Below are 20,084 nucleotides of genomic sequence, written 5' to 3' on the forward strand. Positions count from 1 at the left end.
TAAAACTGTTTTTTTTTTAAAGGCAACCCCTTCATCTTCCCAATCAGTCTGCGTTTACTCAGGAAAAAAAGGGGACTTCTCTACATCCCATCACGCCTCTAAATTCATGATAAAGCGTAGCGACTTCACTGCTGTGGACAAACACATGATTACATAACATAGGACATAATTATATTAGGAGTTCTTGAAGCAGATCCTCTTTCAGTTGATACGGTGTCTCGTTTAGAGTGATCTTAGTGGTAGGATGAGGCTGCATGCATGAGAACTGACTGCTGCATTTCTGGTGCAGTTTTGACCACGACATGCTGGGGCAAAGATGAGAATAGCTGTAATTACATGACAGAGGCCTGCAAAGGTATGTAAGGGTGGTATGAAGGTTTTCTGTGAATGTGTGGGGGTGCAGTAAGTGTGGTGGTGAGTGACGGCGTTATGCAGAGGGACGTGATGGAAAACGCATGGCCTGTTAAAGCTGTAGAGATGTAAAACACACACACACACACACACACACACACACACACACACACACACACACACACACACACACACACACACACACACACACACACACACACACACACACACTAGTGTGTTAAAGGATAAGGGCTGAAATGCAACGCACAGGTACCACACAACTCACGGCGCCAGTGGGGGAACGGAGGGATGGATTATGGGATTGGATGCGATGGATGGAGGGTGATAACAGCAATCACTGGATGATGGAGGGATGGATTGAAGGAAAGATGGGGGATGACTGGTCTTTTCGCCTGCATCTAGAAACGGCCCTGGGGAGACGTGGATGGGGGCTGGGCTGTTACCTGTGTGTGGGGGAGGGGGCCGGACGGGGGGCTGAGCAGGCCCACTCTCCTCCTCTCCTCCTCCAGCGCTCTGGTCAGCTGTTCAAACTGCACCTCCTGCTCCCTCACCGACTCCAGGAGAGCAGCAGCGCTCTCACACTGTTCCATACACTCTACAGAGAGAGCACACACACTGTTCCATACACTCTACAGAGAGAGCACACACACACTGTTCCATACACTCTAGAGAGAGCACACACACACTGTTCCATACACTCTAGAGAGAGCACACACACACACACACACACTGTTCCATACACTCTACAGAGAGAGCACACACACACACACACACTGTTCCATACACTCTACAGAGAGAGCACACACACACACACACACACTGTTCCATACACTCTACAGAGAGAGCACACACACACACACACACTGTTCCATACACTCTACAGAGAGAGCACACACACACACACAGTGTTCCATACACTCTACAGAGAGAGCACACACACACACACTGTTCCATACACTCTACAGAGAGAGAGAGCACACACACACTGCTCCATACACACTAGTAGGCTTGGGCAGTATACCGGGGTATTTCTCAATATCGTCAAAACTATTTCTTTAAAGTTTCTCAATACATTTTTATATTTGTAACTACTTTTTAAGTAAATACCTGCAGTCAACTTGTGCAATTCGTTAGGAGATAAAGCAGATTGAGTTCTTCATGTCACCTGTCACATTATGAAGCTCACCGTAGTTCCCCAGAACAGCGGTTGTTTGTAAATAGCACAACGGGGAAAAGCGGAAGGAGTTGAGTCGAGCTGTGTATTGACACGGGGGTCGCATTTTAGATTTGAAAGTCGGCGTTATGCTTCAATAGAGTGATCAGGGACGCGCAACACATTCGGCAGAAAATAGCTTCATTTTCAGAGGACAACAGAAGTGCAACTATTTGGCTGGCAGCCACACAAGTAAATGAGCTGACAATGAAAAAGCAAAGGTCTTTTTAGCAAAAAACTATGCATGGCCATATTTCTAATGTTTATCATAGGAAATATAGCTGGCTAAATTCTAATGGCATACTTAAAATGAAGCTTGTATTTTACTGGTGAAAAGTAGGCTGGCTACACCGAAAAAAGAAGCTACACAGAGAATGATAGAATGGCGGTTGGTGAATTCATCCGAGTAGAGAAGTGCAACTGGAGCGCAAAATGAGTGATACGGAACAGAAATGATAAGATATTTCTTATGCATTCCTTTTTCCTGTGTGAAAAACAGAGTTCGGCGTTAACGCGACCCCTAAGTTTAACTTGCTGTTATCTAATTAAGTGGATTCATTAATAAGGTGACGGGTCATCATAGTGTGCTAGCTTTCTGCCGTGTTTGAGAAGTTAAAGCCCTCTGGATGAGTTATTTGTACATCTGCCACTGATATCTTCATTTTCTTTCATCTCCATTCTCCGCCCGTCTGCTCCTCCCTCCTCTCTGAGCAGAGCAGGCAGGTCCGATGCCCTAGCGACTCCAGGCAGACACGTATGCTCCTCCCTCCTCTCTGAGCAGAGCAGGCAGGTCCGATGCCCTAGCGACTCCAGGCAGACACGTCTGCTCCTCCCTCCTCTCTGAGCAGAGCAGGCAGGTCCGATGCCCTAGCGACTCCAGGCAGACACGTATGCTCCTCCCTCCTCTCTGAGCAGAGCAGGCAGGTCCGATGCCCTAGCGACTCCAGGCAGACACGTATGCTCCTCCCTCCTCTCTGAGCAGAGCAGGCAGGTCCGATGCCCTAGCGACTCCAGGCAGACACGTCTGCTCCTCCCTCCTCTCTGAGCAGAGCAGGCAGGTCCGATGCCCTAGCGACTCCAGGCAGACACGTCTGCTCCTCCCTGAGCAGAGCAGGCAGGTCCGATGCCCTAGCGACTCCAGGCAGACACGTCTGCTCCTCCCTCCTCTCTGAGCAGAGCAGGCAGGTCCGATGCCCTAGCGACTCCAGGCAGACACGTCTGCTCCTCCCTCCTCTCTGAGCAGAGCAGGCAGGTCCGATGCCCTAGCGACTCCAGGCAGACACGTCTGCTCCTCCCTCCTCTCTGAGCAGAGCAGGCAGGTCCGATGCCCTAGCGACTCCAGGCAGACACGTATGCGTCAATTTAAAAAGAAAAATATTTTACCTTCGCTAATAAAAGTCCTTGTAAACTCACCAAAAATAACATTCGGTAGGTCCTACCTACATATGTATCACTTTAGTTTATTTTCATTTGCACTCATTGCCATATTTAGCTAGTAGCCTCCATGGAAATTCACTACTACTTGGTCATTTTGTTAGCATTCTGCAATACACACCGTGTTTTTTGGCACCCCCTTGAGTACTAAGCCAGTAATACCGTAACTTCCGGGATGAGAGAAGGACGGTATGAAGATATGTTTAGGCAGTCTCCAGATTTTCCTACACTCTACAGAGAGCCACGTTACTTACACACACACACACAATAAAGAGAACCCCACACACACACACACCTTCCATAGTAGTATGAACAGCACTAAAGCAAAGAGCAGGAAGCCTCAAATCTCATCATGAAATCCCTAAGGTTTGACCAGCTGTCAAAGATATGTAGTCATGATAAACAGAACTTTAACTTCAATACCAGGTTTATTATCACTACACCCAATACCATCACTATGCTTGATTCCAAAACAATGTATGAGCCAGTCACAGAACGGCACTTGAGCCAGAGAGAAACTCAGCTACTGCTCTGTTCAATCACTGGGCATCTTTTGAGTTCAATATCATCACAATTGAAAAATGTTAAGTCAATAGTTTAAAGACAGCCATGTATGCATTAATGAATCAATTATAATCAATTTGACTTTGGTAAAAAAAAAAAAACGAACTACTAAACAATGGTAATAATTTGAATGGTAAATCTCTATTGATAAACTGGGTAAATCAAGATGTTGCCTCGATCTATTCACAATACAGTTGATTGCATATTATTCAACAGGAGTGTGTGCATGCACAGAGTTGAGCTTATTTTAGCTGATTTCATGGGGCTACAGAGGAATTTTTATTGGCAACTGATCAACAACATTTGTATAGAAGAAACAATTTTATAATAAAGTAATGATGTAATTTGTGAGGGAGAATATGACTCTGAATCTAGTGGAACCCAGATGGGTGGGAGAATAAGTGAATTAATTACATTTTTGGTGACAAATCAGCTTTGCATATTATCACAAAGTAATACGTCAGTGAATTGATGTTTGCGTCAGCTGTAAGCTAGCAGAGAAAGTTAGCCTAGTAGAATTAAAGCTGGAAGCTACTGGTATCATCTTGCATTGTAAAGTATTCTCGCCTGAATGGACGTGGTATTGCGACCAGTAATGAACATTTTCAACATTTCGTGTTGCATTATTCAAGTGTGTTAACTTCTGTGCAGCATGCGTGGGGTGCTAACAAAGCAGGCCAGACAGCTCTAGCAATGAATGAGTAAGTGGAGCAGGTACATTGCTCTGTGCGCTATAAAGGGGCTGCACTGAAACAGACTCACATGAATCACCTTTGACAGAAGTACTGAACGTAACAAATTCCAGTAACCAACAGGTTTTTTTTTTTAATGGAAAACGTAGAGAGGTTTCAGTATACTGTGCAACACTAAAAAGAAGAGCAAAAAAGCAGAGATACACACCTTCACCAAGGGGCGTGGCTTTGGAGAAGAGGTGAGAGGTCAGGCCAAGGTCAAAGGCTGAGCCCTAGTTGCAGGGGCTCATGGGTGGAGCAGATTAAGTTTGCCAAACCACAAGGCCAAGAAAGAGGATGGACAAGGCAAAAGGTACTGCAGAGGGGGACAGAGAGAAACAAAGAATGCAAGAGTGAAAATGCATATTTAAAAGTTTACGAATGCAGGACGATGATCGCTAAACACTTGAGTATGTAGAGTTGAACACAAGTGCTGCTGAGAAAATAATACAAATAAACTCCTGTTCACTCCGCCATCATCCAGAAGGCGAGGTCAGTACAGGTGCATCAAAGCTGCACCGAGAGACTGAAAAACAGCTTTATCAAGGCCATCAGACTTAAATAACCATCACTAGCCGGCTTCCACCCGGTTATGCAACCCTGCACCTTAGAGGCTGCTGCCCTATATACATAGACTTGGAATCACTGGCCACTGTAATATTGGAACACTAGTCACTTTAATAATAATTTACATATTGCTTTAGTCATCTCATATTTATATACTGTATTCTACTGTATTTTTAGCCAATGCCACTGTGATCTAATATTTATATTAAAAATGCATGCTATATTGGTAAACATATCGGCCGATATGTCTAGTTTAACAGCGATGTGAAAAACCTTTGTCAAAGTTGGCGTGCATACCTATAGAACGTAATGACGCCACGTAAAATTGTGCTATACGTGCAACACAGCATTCCTAACCTAGCCCACAATGTCTGCTGTGTGGATCAAGCAGTCAACAAGTCAAGCAGTTATTTGAAAGAGTAACAACATTTCAGCGAGACGACTCAAAAAGGTGAAATCCATCAACGCCAAGATAATGGAATTCATTGCACTTGACAATCAACTGTTCTCTGTCGTGGGTGATGTTGGCTTTCGCGACTGGTCAAGCATCGGTACACACTAACGTTACCAAGTGCGCTATTGTTCAGATGTTGCCCTACCGGAGTCACACAGTAATAGCGTCACTGCTATTAGCTTTCACGACATACTATGGAACGCCGTTTGGGTCTTTGTGTGTCAAAAGATATGTCAAATAACACTTTGACGCGTTAAATAAGCTTTAAATTTGAAACGTTGAATAAACAGTTCTATTATAGAATGTTGTGTGTTCTGAATTTGCACATGCAAGCCAAGCTCCACACTACTATCAGTAGCACTGTCAAAGCTGTACAAAAAAGTCAGCAAACACCGGCCACAAACTGTGTTTATAATACCACATCATTTGTTCGACCGCAACTTCTGGGGTAGCTAGCTGAGGTACCTAGCGCCAATACAACCAGCCTGAAAACAATGGCCAGTAGAAACTGCAGTCATTTTCACTATTCTTAGCAATGATTTAGGAATCCTTGTGAGCAAGTATTAGCTAGGTAACCACTTGTTCGCCTATCGAAATTGAACTTCAGTTCATGAAAATAAATAGCTCGCCAGCTACTTAACCCTGTTGCCCAAAGCTAACGTTATAAGCAGCCAGCTAGCGTCATCTGGCTAGTGAGGCTCGACCTGTTCGGGTTGTGTAGCTAGCCACAATAAGGATAAGGCACAATAGTGGACTTTGCGGTTAGCCTTCAAAATAAAAGTAGATCTTTGAAAGTGATGTAGAAGGTTACCATTGGTGGAATCATGCCATATTTAGACTAGATAATGTTAAACAAGGTTGGAATGTGAAGCAATGACATGGGGTATCAGTCTGTGACACCCACAGAACACAACTGTGAAGAGTTTACGCAAATATTAGCGTTGTAGCTCTTATCACAGGACTGCGACTGTGAAATCGCCTCCCCAGTCAGCCTATTGTGTGTATTGACATTCATATTGCACTGTACAGTTTTAACTAAGGATTGGAGATCAATAAAATGGGCTAACAGTCTACTCAATACCCAATATATTTTCCCCCAATGTCCTCAGAGTTATCAGACTCAAACATCCACGCAGTATCGTTTTTCTTCGGGAATAGTGTTCAATACACGTAGGTTGACAATAAACGTGACTCAATTCACAGTTGTTTCATAAGAGCTACCATGCGAATTTTCTTTGGGTGTCACTGAGTAGACATACCCCATGTCAATGACCAACAATCCATAGGTAAGGCTGTACAGTGAAATAAGTATGCTCCAATGCAATTTCAAAGTATCATACATCAAGTGCGATTTCAACAGATTTGTCAAATTAACAAATAATCTTTTGTTGATTTTTTGTTTTCCCCCTTTTTCCCCCCAATTTCGTGGTATCCAATTGGTAGTTACAGTCTTGTCTCATCGCTGCAACTCCCATACGGACTCGGGAGAGGTGACGGTTGAGAGCCATGCATCCTCCGAAACACAACCCAACCAAGCCGCACTGCTTCTTGACACAATGCACATCCAACCCAGAAGCCAGCCGCACCAATGTGGCGACCTGGTCAGCGTGCACTGTGCCCGGCGCGCCACAGGAGTCGCTAGTGAGCGATGAGACAAAGATATCCCTGCCGGCCAAACCCTCCCTTACCCGGACGACGCTGGGCAAATTGTGCGTCGCCCCATGGACGTCCCGGTCGCGGCGACAGAGCCTGGGCTCGAACCCAGAGTCTCTGGTGGCACAGCTAGCACTGCGATGCAGTACCTTAGACCGCTGTGCCACCCGGGAGCCCCTTTTGTTGATTTTTATATAACATCCCAACCTCGTTTAGCATGATCTATTCAATTACAGCATAAATCTACTATTTGTATTCATTTGCATCACTGCCAATGACATACTTTTATTTTGTAGGCTAACTGCAAAGTCCACTTAATTACAATGACGCCTACCCTGTCCAAACCCGGACGATGATGGGCCAATTGTGCGCCTCCCTATGGGACTCCCAATCACGGCCGGCTGTGATAGCCTGGATTTGAACCAGGGACTGTAGTGACGCCTCTTGCACTGAGATGCAGTGCCTTAACACACACACAGACGCAGCGGTCTAACTATTTAACTGTAATAGAATGCGTAAAAAGGCCGCAAAACTTTTAAATATCAGTATCAGGTTTTTTGGCAAGGAAACTATTGGATATCGTACCGGCCAAAAATGTCATATCGGTGCATCACTAATTTATTTCTTAATTCCATTCATTTACTTTTATATTTGTGTGTATTGTTGTGAATTGTTTTTAGATACTAATGCACTGTTGGAGCTAGGAACACAAACATTTCGCTACACCCGCAGTAACATCTGCACGTGACCTCTGTTCATTTGGTGAAACAGCCCAATGGCTATCCAGCCAGACAATACACACACCTATATTACACTAGCTTTAACAGTACAGTAGCTGTGGATCAGTTGAGACTGCAGCTCTTGTCTGGGCCAGACGAAACACACCGTCAGCAGAGAGACAAGAACACCAACTCCCAGGATCCATCTCGCCTCTCCTTTGTTTAATACCCTCCAGTACTGGCCGTCCCTCCCCCAGCCCATTTCTCGCTCACTCTCCCAACCTCGCCTTAAGCCCCTTCGCTCCTTTTTCTCTACCAATCTCTGTCCATCCTTCTATCCCCCTCTTTCATCCCTCTCCCTCACTGTTCTTCGTTCCAGCCTCTTCAGAGCACACAATAGAACGGAATAGATAACATGCAGTATTATCAGAGCCAGACAAACAGGCTCAGACAGTAGTAATTACTCTTATCTGCTGATAAAACATCTCATGCACCCATTGGTTCCTGGCTTAAAAAGAGGTCACTATACCAAGGCTCCACACACAAACAAGCACAGACATACACCTGTCAAACCGGTTTGGCTAGGGAGGGGCATGGGGAGAGACGGAGGTGACCACATTTGTCTCTTTCGGTCTGACACATACAGACAGAGGACTCATGGTATACTACTGCCTCTCTCAACAGCTACTGAAAATCAGGAGTAAGAGCTGTGGTTTAAGGGTCAGCCACATCGGGAAATGGGTACTTAGCACCTGTACCCAGAGAGTCGTCAGTTAACAGTTTTACCTCAGATTTGCTTCTTTTAAATACTCAAGGCGGCAGTAGCTTGTTTGCCTTGTGCCTGCTGTAGCTAATGTACGCTAACTGGCAAGCTACACTAACGTTGCTAGCTAGCTATAATTTGTAATAAGCCGCTGACACTAACCAGATTGCCACAACTAGATAACTAGCAACATCATTAAATCACAATGGATTTGTAAAAAAAAGAAAAAGCAGCTACCTGTTAGCTGTCGAGAGTCAATGGAGTAGCTAGCTAGCTAGCTAGCTATGTTGTGCTAAATGGCTATACTAACCATTTAGCTAACGTTAGATGGCAAGAGAAATGGCCGTATGGGATAATGGAGAGTGAATGAAATGATTTCGTCATCTTGATAGATAGCTAGCTTGGTAGAGCATTTAGTGTTGTGTGCACTGTGCTTCCTGGCTCAGTAAGAAAGCGAACATTAGGTAGCTAACTTATGAAAAGGTGCACATTAACACCTTAACAAAATTCCTTCTTCTAGGACAAAACTGCTTAGCTAGATGTAAAGATCTGCTTTAGGAAAAATATGCAACTTTGTTGTAGTTCGAACAATTGATGAAAAGGGAGTGGATTACACTGAGAAAAGTGCCCTCTTTCTTGTCACTTCTGTCAGCGCATACACTGATTGGCTCAAAGTCAAGTTCTCGGCCACTGACGAGCATTGCGATTCTACAAGTAGAAACGGCAGGGGTGTAATCAATACGCAGATTCTGCTGCAAAACATTTTACAACAGACACCATTTAACCCAAAAGGAAAACGCAACCAAGAGTTTTAACAAATTACCGTACGACAGACCACGTATTCACCCTGCACACCCTAACTGACAAAACAAAACAGCAAAATCTTCAACATTTCATAAAAAAAAAAAGGCTGATTCAATTTGGCATGAGGGCCTGCTATGGAAAGTAGTGTTGGGAGAAAAACATGACATAAAATGTCTTTCCATAGGACCAGGTGGTGAGACAGGGATGCAGCTTAAGCCCCACCCTCAACATATATCAACGCGTTGGGGACGGCACAAGAACAGTCTGCAGCACCCGGCCTCACCCTACTAGAATCTGAAGTCAAACGTCTACTGTTTGCTGATGATCTGGTGCTTCTGTCCCCAACAAAGGAGGGCCTACGCAGCCCCTAGATCTTCTGCACAGATTCTGTCAGACCTGGGCCCTGACCGTAGATCTCAGTAAGACAAAAATGGTGTTCCAAAAAAGGTCCAGTCGCCAGGACCATAAATTCCATGTAGACACCGTTGCCCTAGAGCACACAACAAAAAAACGACAAACCTCGGCCTAAACATCAGCGCCACAGGTAACTTCCAAAGCTGTGAACGATCTGTGAGAAGGCAAAAACTCACGACGCCAGGACAGCGGAGTCAATCACCACCTTCCGGAGACACCTGAAACCCCACCTCTTTAAGGAATACCTAGGATAGGATAAAGTAATCCTTCTAACCCCCCCTTAAAAGATTTAGATGCACTATTGTAAAGTGGTTGTTCCACTGGATATCATAAGGTGAATGCACCATTTTGTAAGTCGCTCTGGATAAGAGCGTCTGCTAAATGACTTAAATGTAAATGTTAAAAGGGCCTGCTGTGCCATCAAAAGGAACATACCAATTAGGATCCATCTAAAAATACTTGAATCAGTTATAGAATCCATTGCACTGTGGTTGTGAGGTCCGCTCACCAACCAAGAATTCGCAAGATGGGGCAAACACCAAATTGAGACTGCATGCAGAATTCTGCAAAAACATCCTCCATGTCCAACATAAAACAAATAATGCATGCAGAGCAGAATTAGGCCAACACCCGCTAATGATCAAAATCCAGAAAAGAGCCATTAAATTCTACAAATGTCTAAAAGGAAGCGATTCCCAAACCTTCCATAACAAAGCCATCACCTACAGAGAAATCAACCTGGAGAAGAGCCCCCTAAGCAAGCTGGTCCCAGGGCTCTGTTCACAAACAAACAGACCCAACAGAGATCCAGGACAGCAACAATTAGACCCAACCAAAATCAGGAGAAACAAAAAGATAATTACTTGACACATTGGAAAGCATTTACAAAAAAACAGCGCAAACTAGAATGCTATTTGGCCCTAAACAGAGAGTACACCGGGGTAGAATACCTGACCACTGTGACTGACCCAAAATGAAGGAAAGCTTTGACTATGTACAGACTCAGTGAGCATAGCCTAGCAATTGAGAAAGACTGCTGAAGGCAGACCTGGCTCTCAAGAGAAGACAGGCTATGTGCACACTGCCCACAAAATGAGGTAGAAACTGAGCTGCACTTCCTAACCCTCTGCCAAATGTATGACCATATTAGAGACACATATTTCCCTCAGATTACACAGACCCACAAAGAAATTGAAAACAAATCCAATTTTGATAAACTCATATGTATTGGGTGAAATACCACAGTGTGCCATCACAGCAGCAAGATTTGTGACCTGTTGCCACAAGAAAAGGGCAACCAGTGAAGAACAAACCAATTGTAAATAACCTATATTTATTTTCCCTTTTTGTACATCATTACAACACTGTATATAGACATGACATTTGAAATGTCTTTATTCTTTTAGAACTCGTGTAATGTTTACTGTTAACTTGTAGCTTATTTCACTTGTGTGTTATTCATTTCACTTGCTTGGCAATGTAAACATTGTTTCCCATGCCAATAAAGCCCCTTAAAGTGAAATTGAATTGAAAGAGCGAGAGGTGCTGACAAAGGGGTAAAAAGGTGAAAGGAGGAACAGAGGTGTATTGTGAAATGGGAAGGGAGGGAGGGGGGGGGGGGGGCTGACTCACAGTTTCACCTGTGGGGGACTGAGTGTGTGAGAACGAGAAAGAAGCAGAATGAGAAAAAGAATAGTGTGAGAGAAAGTGTCCGAGCCACAGAGAGCAAGGGTAGAGACCAGGCCAGCATGGAATGTGATGACATCACTGCGTAGAACTGCCCTTTAAACAATAGAAATAGCACCTCTATGACATCACTGAGTAGAACTGCCCTTTAAACAATAGAAAAAACACCTCTAGCTGCCTCGTCGGCTCCTGTCTGATGACTCACCACACACACAAATCCCGTTCCACTTCTGTTGCTTTTTGCTCTGCTTAGGATGGATGACAGACAGAGGCAGAAGAGGCAGCTAGAGACAACTTCTATTGTTTAAAAAAGGGATGAATACTTCTCAAGCGGGTTGCTTTATTTTGGAATAGAGGTGTTCAGGAATCAGAGATGAATGGGGGGTGAAGAAGTGATGAGGATGGATGACATTTTAACAAACACACAGCCAAAGGCCACTGCCCACCTGCACAAACTCTTGTCCAGTAACACATGCCCTTATATGGGAAGACGCAGCACAGCAGCACAGAACTGTTGTTATCTACCCCACAGTCAGGAGAGAAAGAGGGGAGGAGTAGGGAGAAGATAAGGAGTGCTGAATAAAATAAAGTGAAGCTTACATTCCTCAGACTGTGTCGGCTCAAATCGCTACAAAAGTCCCTAGTTAAGACACAACAAACCGTAGTAGGAGAACTGTGGGTTCAGTATGGAGACAGTAACATCTCAAGGCAAGCCTCGGTCACAGTGACCCATTCACAAAGCGAGCAAAACCCAGTCTGGCATTCCACACAGTCTCATTCATTTAGTGAAACCCATCATTACCACTCAAATCCAAATGTTTGTTATCATTTACAAATAAGGAATGTGTGTGTGTGAGATTGAGCATATTTTTTTGGTCGTTGGTGTGTGGGTCTGCGTGTCTGAGTGTAAACCACAGACGGTGGGGAATTCGCAGCTGTTCGTTTGGGCGGCCACTGGAACAATGAGAAGTTTGTGTGAGTGAGCACAAGCGTGAAAGTGTTAAGAGTGCGGCTTAGGCCGTGTGTGTTTAAGGGGGGCTGAATTTACTGATTTTGCCTCTGCTTCAATCATCCATCACGTTGAACACCTTTTAGTTCTCCTTAAATGCTTTCAATATTTGTATTGAATTTATAAAATATTGTGCTATTGTAGAGGCCAGATTTAGACATCGCTACATAAACTTGGTGTTGAAGACAGGGATGCAAACTGGTGAGGGCTCAAAAAGGCAACACTGTTGCACTGAAACAAGCAAAAAAATAAATAAATCCCTGTTAGGGGGAAATGCAGGTTAACGAATTAAACAAAGAAAATGATCTACATGCTCAGTCTGTGTAAAATAAAGTGGTTCATGTGAACCTAACTCACAGCTAAAAAAATGTAAAGAAAGCAATCCAATGTTAGTTGCCTAGACTTTACTGCAAATGACGCTTAAGTCTTAAGAGAAAAAAAACCCCACTTATATTGCAATTAGCCATGACAGCCTTTATAATAGAACGCTTGTAACCACACACACACACACACACACACACCTACCTAAATATTGCACTTGGGAAAAAACATGTTAAAGTAGAAATATAACTAAACTAAAAGGCATTCTATTTTTGCTCTATTAGAGTGGCCACTATAGTAGACATCGATCAAGTGCACAAGGCTACGTGTGCAAAAATAACGTTGACTGAGTAAAACATTTAATAGTCCCCCCTCACTCACACACGTGTTTCTGTAAAGTGCAACACGACAAGCCATATCTTTGGGCTATACGGCACATTATTACATTGTACACTTTCTGCCTGTGGACATCTGTTCTACAATGTGCCAGCAGAGCATGACACCCTTTGTTGGCATAACTGATCTCTTTCAGGCAGAGAGTACACCTGGCATACACACTTTTTTCCCACTGTATTGAAAAAGTGAGAAATCGGGAAAGTGTGTGGTGTTCCATTCACCTCTATAGAGGGATCCAGATTAAGCCAGGCCCAGCTGTACTTGTTCAACAAGCAACGCCTCATTTTCACCTAATTCTCTCATTCTGAAAATTAACCACATACTGTCGAGGTTAAACATTAGTTCGTTAGCTAGTTAACATTTCACAGACTGCCAGGGCCCAGTAAGCAACTAACGCGTTATAACATGAGGAACGGCAAGGAGACGTATACCAGTTAATACTATAGCGAATTGGTTAGGTTATGAATGTTAGCTCATCTGATGTTGTAACGTTAGCTGTCTGACTATTAGTCAGCTAATTTTCACACCATAAACTTAAATGATTTGATAAGTTAAGTTGGCTAATGTTACGCAACATTTCTCTGGCTAGCTAACAGAGAATTCGATCCAGCTAGCAAGATACTGTTGTTAAGTAACGTTAACAATACTTGTTCCACCACACCTTCTCCCTCACCTCAAACTATCCAAATGCCAGTTTTTCGGTTACAGCTCATGAGGCGCTGATGCTGTAACTCGCAAAGTGGTTGTCTCTTCGCTCATCAATAGCGTGCTGCATTCAGTTATATGAACGATTGGCTGAGCCTTTGATACAGACAGTATTTTTCCAAACGCACATCACTCGTTTGCTTACAGCCAGTAGTCTGATCCAAAGCCAAGCCCCCGCCCAAACTTCTCATCAGAACCACACGAATCACGTAGGTTAGTGATGCACTGATATTACATTTTTGGCAGATGCCCATATTTTCCTTGCTCCCCCCAAAAAACTATACGGATAACAGATATTTAAAATTTTAGCAGCCTTTTAAGCATTCTAGTTCAGTTAAATAGTTAAACACACACGGACGCAGCCGTCTAAGGCACTGCATCTCAGTGCAAGAGGCGTAACTGCAGTCCCTGGTTCGAATCCAGGCTGTATCATATCCGGCCTTGATTGGGAGTCCCATAGGGCAGCGCACAATTGGCCCAGCGTCTTCCGGGTTTGGCCGTCATTGTATTTCAGAATTTGTTTTTAACTGACTTGCCTAGTTAAATCAAGGTTTAACACACACACACACACCAACAAGTTATGTCCCCATTACCAGTAAAACAATCAAAACCTATTTCTTTCACTTACTTGCTGTGCTGTTTCATTGTTCATTTGTTCAGTCTCATCAAATAAGTGTCAAATAAGGTGGTTGACCAATCAGGACCTGAATATGACTGCACGTCACAATTTAACACGTTCATACATTTTTTTACATCGTTATTACACATTGATTACACTATCACTTGTATCTCATGTGTCAACGATTCATCGATACGTATGCTATGATGCTGGTAAAGTTGTCCCGCGCACCTACAGTGCTGGTCATTTAAAAAAGCTAGCTAGCTCATGGACGCAAACAATGTTGTTTTGCTATGTTTTTGGGGAAGAACAATCTGTTTCAGTAGCTAGCAAGCTAACTATATAGCTAGGTGTCATCTAAAATAACAGTCCTTATTTGATTCATGGTGGCCGGACCCATCTATGTGAAGCTAGCCACAATAGTGGACTTCGCGGTTAGCCTTTAAAATAAAAGTATGGCATAATTTTACTATTTGTATTAATTTGCATCACTGTCAATTACATAGTTTTATTTTGAAGGTTAACTGCAAAGTCCACCATTGTGGCTAATCCTTATTGTGGCTAGCTTCACAACACATAACCCGGTCAGGTTGAGCCTCACTAGCCAAATGAGGCAAGCTGGCTGCTTATAACGTTAGCTTTGGGCAACAGGGTTTATTTTCAACAGGGTTTATTTTTTTTAAGTATTTATTTTCATGAACTGAAGTTAAATTTCAATAGGCGAACAACAAGTGGCTACCTAGCTAATACTTACAAGGATTCCTAAATCATTGCTAAGAACAGGGAATATGACTGCAGTTTCTACTGGTCATTGTTTTCAGGATGGTTGTATTGGTGCTAGCTAGGTACCAAGCTAAAGTTAGCTACCCCAGAAGTTGCGGTCGAACAAATGATGCTTTATTACCAACGTGGTATTGTAAACAACTTAGAGCCAATTTTGTTACCGTAAGCCTACTACCTGCATTTCAAGGTAGCGTGTACAGTTTCAGCATAGACAATACGTAGCTATTACAAAAGTGCACATACTCAGACACACTGAGCGTTGATTGATCATAGCAGAGAAAGCCATAAGACAGATTTAGACATTGCATATAACAGTTCCTTTCATGTCCTGCTGTTCATAGAAATAATTCAATATACCAGTTATCGCAGGAAATGAAGAGTGAGTTTGGGCGGGAAATCACAACATTTCATCAACCTATAACCAATATTAAACCCTAGTGTGTTGGGCATTACAATCGGATGGCTTGCAGCTTCCCTCTGAATTGATGATTGCCTGGGTGCTGCCAGCTATGGACAGGCTTGAAATAAACCAACTTAAGGAAAACTTACATACCCTTCATTTAGTGACAAATAGTATAGTCAAAAGTTGACACCTACTCATTCAAGGTTTTTTCTTTATTTTTTACTATTTTCTACATTGTAGAATAATAGTGAAAACAACAAAACTATGAAATAATACATATGGAATCATATAGTAACCAAAAAAAAGTGGCGAACAAATCAAAATATATATTTGAGATTCTTCAAAGTATCCAACCTTTGCCTTGATGGCAGCGTTGCATACTCTTGGCATTTTCTCAACCAGCTTCATGAGGTAGTCACCTGGAATGCATTTCAACAGATGTGCATTGTTCAAAGTTAATTTGTAGAATTTCTTTCCTTCTTAATGTGTTTGAGCCAATCACTTGTGTTGTGACAACCCTGGAATGAGTAGGGGTCCAAACTTTTGACTGGTACTGTACCTTTTTTTGGACGAGACCGACTGACAAATTATCCTATTTACACTTTGTAGTCATTTCAACCAGATACAGTTGAAGTCGGAAGTTTACATACACTTAGGTTGGAGTCATTAAAACTCGTTTTTATACCACTCCACAAATTTCTTGTTAACAAACTATGGTTTTGGCAAGTCGGTTAGGACATCTACTTTGTGCATGACAAGTCAATTTTCCAACAATTGTTTAAAGATTATTTCACTTATAATTCACTGTATCACAATTCCAGTGGGTCAGAAGATTACATACAGTAAGTTGACTGTAGCCTTTAAACAGCTTGGAAAATTCCAGAAAATTATGTCATGCCTTTAGATGCTTCTGATAGGCTAATTGACATCAATTGAGTCAATTGGAGGTGTACCTGTGGATGTATTTCAAGACCTACCTTCAAACTCAGTGCCTCTTTGCTTGACATGGGAAAATCTAAATAAATCAGGCAAGACCTCAGAAAATAATTGTAGACCTCCACAAGTCTGGTTCATCCTTGGGAGCAATTTCCAAATGCCTGAAGGTACCACATTCATCTGTACAAACAAAAGTACGCAGGTATAAACACCATTGGACTACGCAGCCATCATATCGCTCAGAAAGGAGACGCGTTCTGTCTCCCAGAGATGAACGTACTTTGGTGTGAAAAGTGCAAATCAATCCCAGAACAGCAAAGGACCTTGTGAAGATGCTGGAGGAAATGGGTACAAAAGTATCTATATCCACAGTAAAACGAGTCCTATATCAACATAACCTGAAAGGCAGCTCTGCAAGGAAGAAGCCACTGCTCCAAAACCGTAATAAAAAAGCCAGACTACGGTTTGCAACTGCACATGGGGACAAAGATCGTACTCTGGTCTGATAAAACAAAAATAGAACTGCTTGGCCAGAATGACCATCATTATGTTTGGATGAAAAAGGGGGAGGCTTGCAAGCCAAAGAACACCATCTCAACCGTGAAGCACGGGGGTGGCAGCATCATGTTGTGGGGATGCTTTGCTGCAGGAGGGACTAGTGCACTTCACAAAATAGAAGGCATCATGAGGCAGGAAAATTATGTGGATATATTGAAGTAACATGTCAAGATATCAGTCAGGAAGTTCAAGCTTGGTCGCAAATGAGTCTTCCAAATATACATTGACCCCAAGCATACTTCCAAAGTTGTGGCAAAATGGCTTAAGGACAACAAAGTCAAGGTATTGGAGTGGCCATCACAAAGCCCTGACCTCAATCCCATCGAAAATGTGTGGGAAGAACTGAAAAAGCATGTGCGAGCAAGGAGGCCTACAAACCTGACACGATTACACCAGCTCTGTCAGGAGGAATGGGCCAAAATTCACCCAACTTATTGTGGGAAGCTTGTGGAAGGCTACCCAAAACATTTGACCCAAGTTAAACAATTCAAAGGCAATGCTATCAAATACTAATTGAGTATATGTAAACTTCTGACCCACTGGGAATGTGATGAAAGAAATAAAAGCTGAAATAAATCACTCTACACCATTATTCTGACATTTCACATTCTTAAAATAAAAGTAGTGATCCTAACTGACCTTAGACAGGGATTTTTTTACCAGGAATAAATGTCAGGAATTATGAAAAACTGAGTTTAAATGTATTTGGCTAAGGTGTATGTATACTTCCGACTTCAACTGTAGATAAAAAAAAAGCATCTCTATGTCGCTTTAAGAAGATTCCTAGTCGACTTATTGCGGCATCATACCCTTTCCAAGTAAGTAGTAAGATATTTTAGCCTTAAAGCCTATCGGAAGTCAGCTGTGAGTATCGCTGAACAATAACATTGCTGCCTCCCTCACCCCCACCTTTCCCTTCCCAGGCCCTTCCTAAGAAACAGGATGTTTTGGATTCTCCTTCAGGGATGAGTGAAGACATGAGTGGTCTTCACTTTAGATAAGCAGTAGGGTGCGCACAAGCCTTTGTTCCACACCCAATTCGGCTCTCCAAGCTCGGTTCTCTTAATTCACTGACCTTGGCTGGACTATGGGGTATAGCAACAGTACAAAGTTGCCACTAATCTCGCTGCCACTACCTGCGGTCACTGTTCTTTCACTTCCATCTATCATTTTGAGGCTTCTACCTTCACTCCTAACCGCCCTCCCACTCGTGTTGAGGAAGTAAACTAATCAATTAAACCTGTAAGAGGAAGAAAAAGCGGATGCTACTGCAACAACCAACCATTATCTCAACTGCACTGACGTCAATATCTCTAGGTCACCATGTCAGCAGATAAAAGCAGAGTGCCTTAGGCGCAATGATACAGAATACATGTGCACTCAGATGCACGCAGGCCTGATACAACACTGACACACCACGAGTCATATCATCCTGTCTGATTCTGCAGCAGTCGGTGTGACTCAGCCTAGCCAGGGGACATCTGAATACAGCGTAGCTTTCACGCATTAGTTATTAACCCGAAATCTTGGTTACTTTTTGGGTTAAACAACTAATTGACCGACGTCCGTTTAATTATTTGAATTCCATTTTGCTCAGGTTTTTTCTGTGTGCTCAATGCACAGTTTCTGTAGAGATCTCACATTTCAGGCTTGATCTGACTGATGTAGTTTCCAACAGGCAAATATTCCACAGTTAATTACCATGTTTTCTGCACTAAACTACAATGACCATAATCCATTGGGTGCCCGCCTACTTGTCCAGTCTGTGCTGAGCACTAAGCTATAATAATAGGTGTGGAATAGAGACGAGAGAACGTGTGATCGAGAGGGCTGGAAAGCAGTTGCTTTGCGAGCTCTCTCTACCTGAAAACATGGCCTTCAGAAAGTACTCATACCACATTTTTTGGGTGTTACAGCCTGAACTCAAAATTGATTAAATATATTTTTTCCTCACCCATCTACACACAATACCAAATAATGACAAAGTGAAAACATTTTTGGACATTTTAGCGAATTTACGGAAAACGAAATACAGAAATCTAAATTACATAAGTATTCAAACCCCTGAGTCAATACTTTGTAGAAGCACCTTTGGAAGCAATTACAGCTGTGAGTCTTTCTGGGTAAGTGTCTAAGAGCTTTCCACAACTGGACCGTTTCAACATTACCCCATTATTATTTTCTAAATTTCGGTTTTAGAGTATTGCTAAACCATCATTTTCAGGTCTTTCCATAGATTTAAGTCAAAACTAACTTGGCCACTCAGGAACATTCCCCGTCTTGCTAAGCAACTACAGTGTAGATTTGACATTGTGTTTTAGGTTATTGTCCTGCTGAAAAAGGTGAACACATCTCCCAGTCTCTGGTGGAAAGCAGACAACCAGGTTTTCCTCTAGGGTTTTGCCAGTGCTTAGCGCCATTCCGTTTCTTTTTTTTATCCTAACAAACTCGCAAGTCCTTAACAATTACAAGCATACACGTAGCATGAAGCCGCTACTACAGTGCCTTCGTTCGAAAAAGTATTCAGACACCTTCCCATTTCCCACATTTGTTACATTACAGCGTTATTCTAAAAATGATTTTAATTCTCAATCTACACACAAATTTCTGCTAATGTATTAAAAAAGTAACACCTTATTTACATAAGTACTCATACCCTTTGCTATGAGTGCTCAATTTCGAGTAAGGTGCATCCGGTTTCCATTGATCATCCTTGAGATGATTCTACAACTTGATTGGAGTCCACCTGTGGTATATTAAATCGATTGGACATGATTTGGAAAGGCACACACCTGTCTAGATAAGGTCCCACAGTTGATAGTGCATGTCAGAGCAAAAACCAAGCCATGAGGTCGAAGGAATTGTCCGTAGAGGTCCGAGACAGGATTGTGTCGAGGCACAGATCTGGGGAAGGGCACAAAAACATTTCTGCAGCATCGAAGGTCCCAAAGAACAGTGGCTTCCATCATTCTTAAATGCA

General features: G+C 42.8%; 1 protein-coding gene across 13 annotated transcripts in view; it reads right to left on the reverse strand.

The window, feature by feature from the left end:
* LOC106604654 (catenin delta-1) overlaps positions 1 to 20,084 on the reverse strand; it is a 46,821-nt gene that overhangs the window by 17,391 nt on the left and 9,346 nt on the right. For 7 of the 13 annotated variants that reach the window (XM_045718080.1, XM_014199518.2, XM_045718079.1 and 4 more), the window contains 2 exons: positions 4,484 to 4,630; positions 816 to 967 (listed from right to left, as the gene is read on the reverse strand). The exons of 2 other annotated variants lie outside the window; for them this stretch is intronic. In XM_045718080.1, coding sequence (XP_045574036.1) covers positions 816 to 962 — 147 coding nt within the window. In that variant the 5' untranslated portion in view covers positions 963 to 967; positions 4,484 to 4,630. The remainder of the gene's footprint in view (positions 1 to 815; positions 968 to 4,483; positions 4,631 to 20,084) is intronic. 4 more of the 13 variants (XM_045718074.1, XM_045718076.1, XM_045718082.1 and 1 more) reach the window with 2 other exon arrangements.

This window comes from Salmo salar, chromosome ssa05, assembly GCF_905237065.1.
Source record: "Salmo salar chromosome ssa05, Ssal_v3.1, whole genome shotgun sequence".
Classification (NCBI taxonomy): Eukaryota; Metazoa; Chordata; class Actinopteri; order Salmoniformes; family Salmonidae; genus Salmo; species Salmo salar.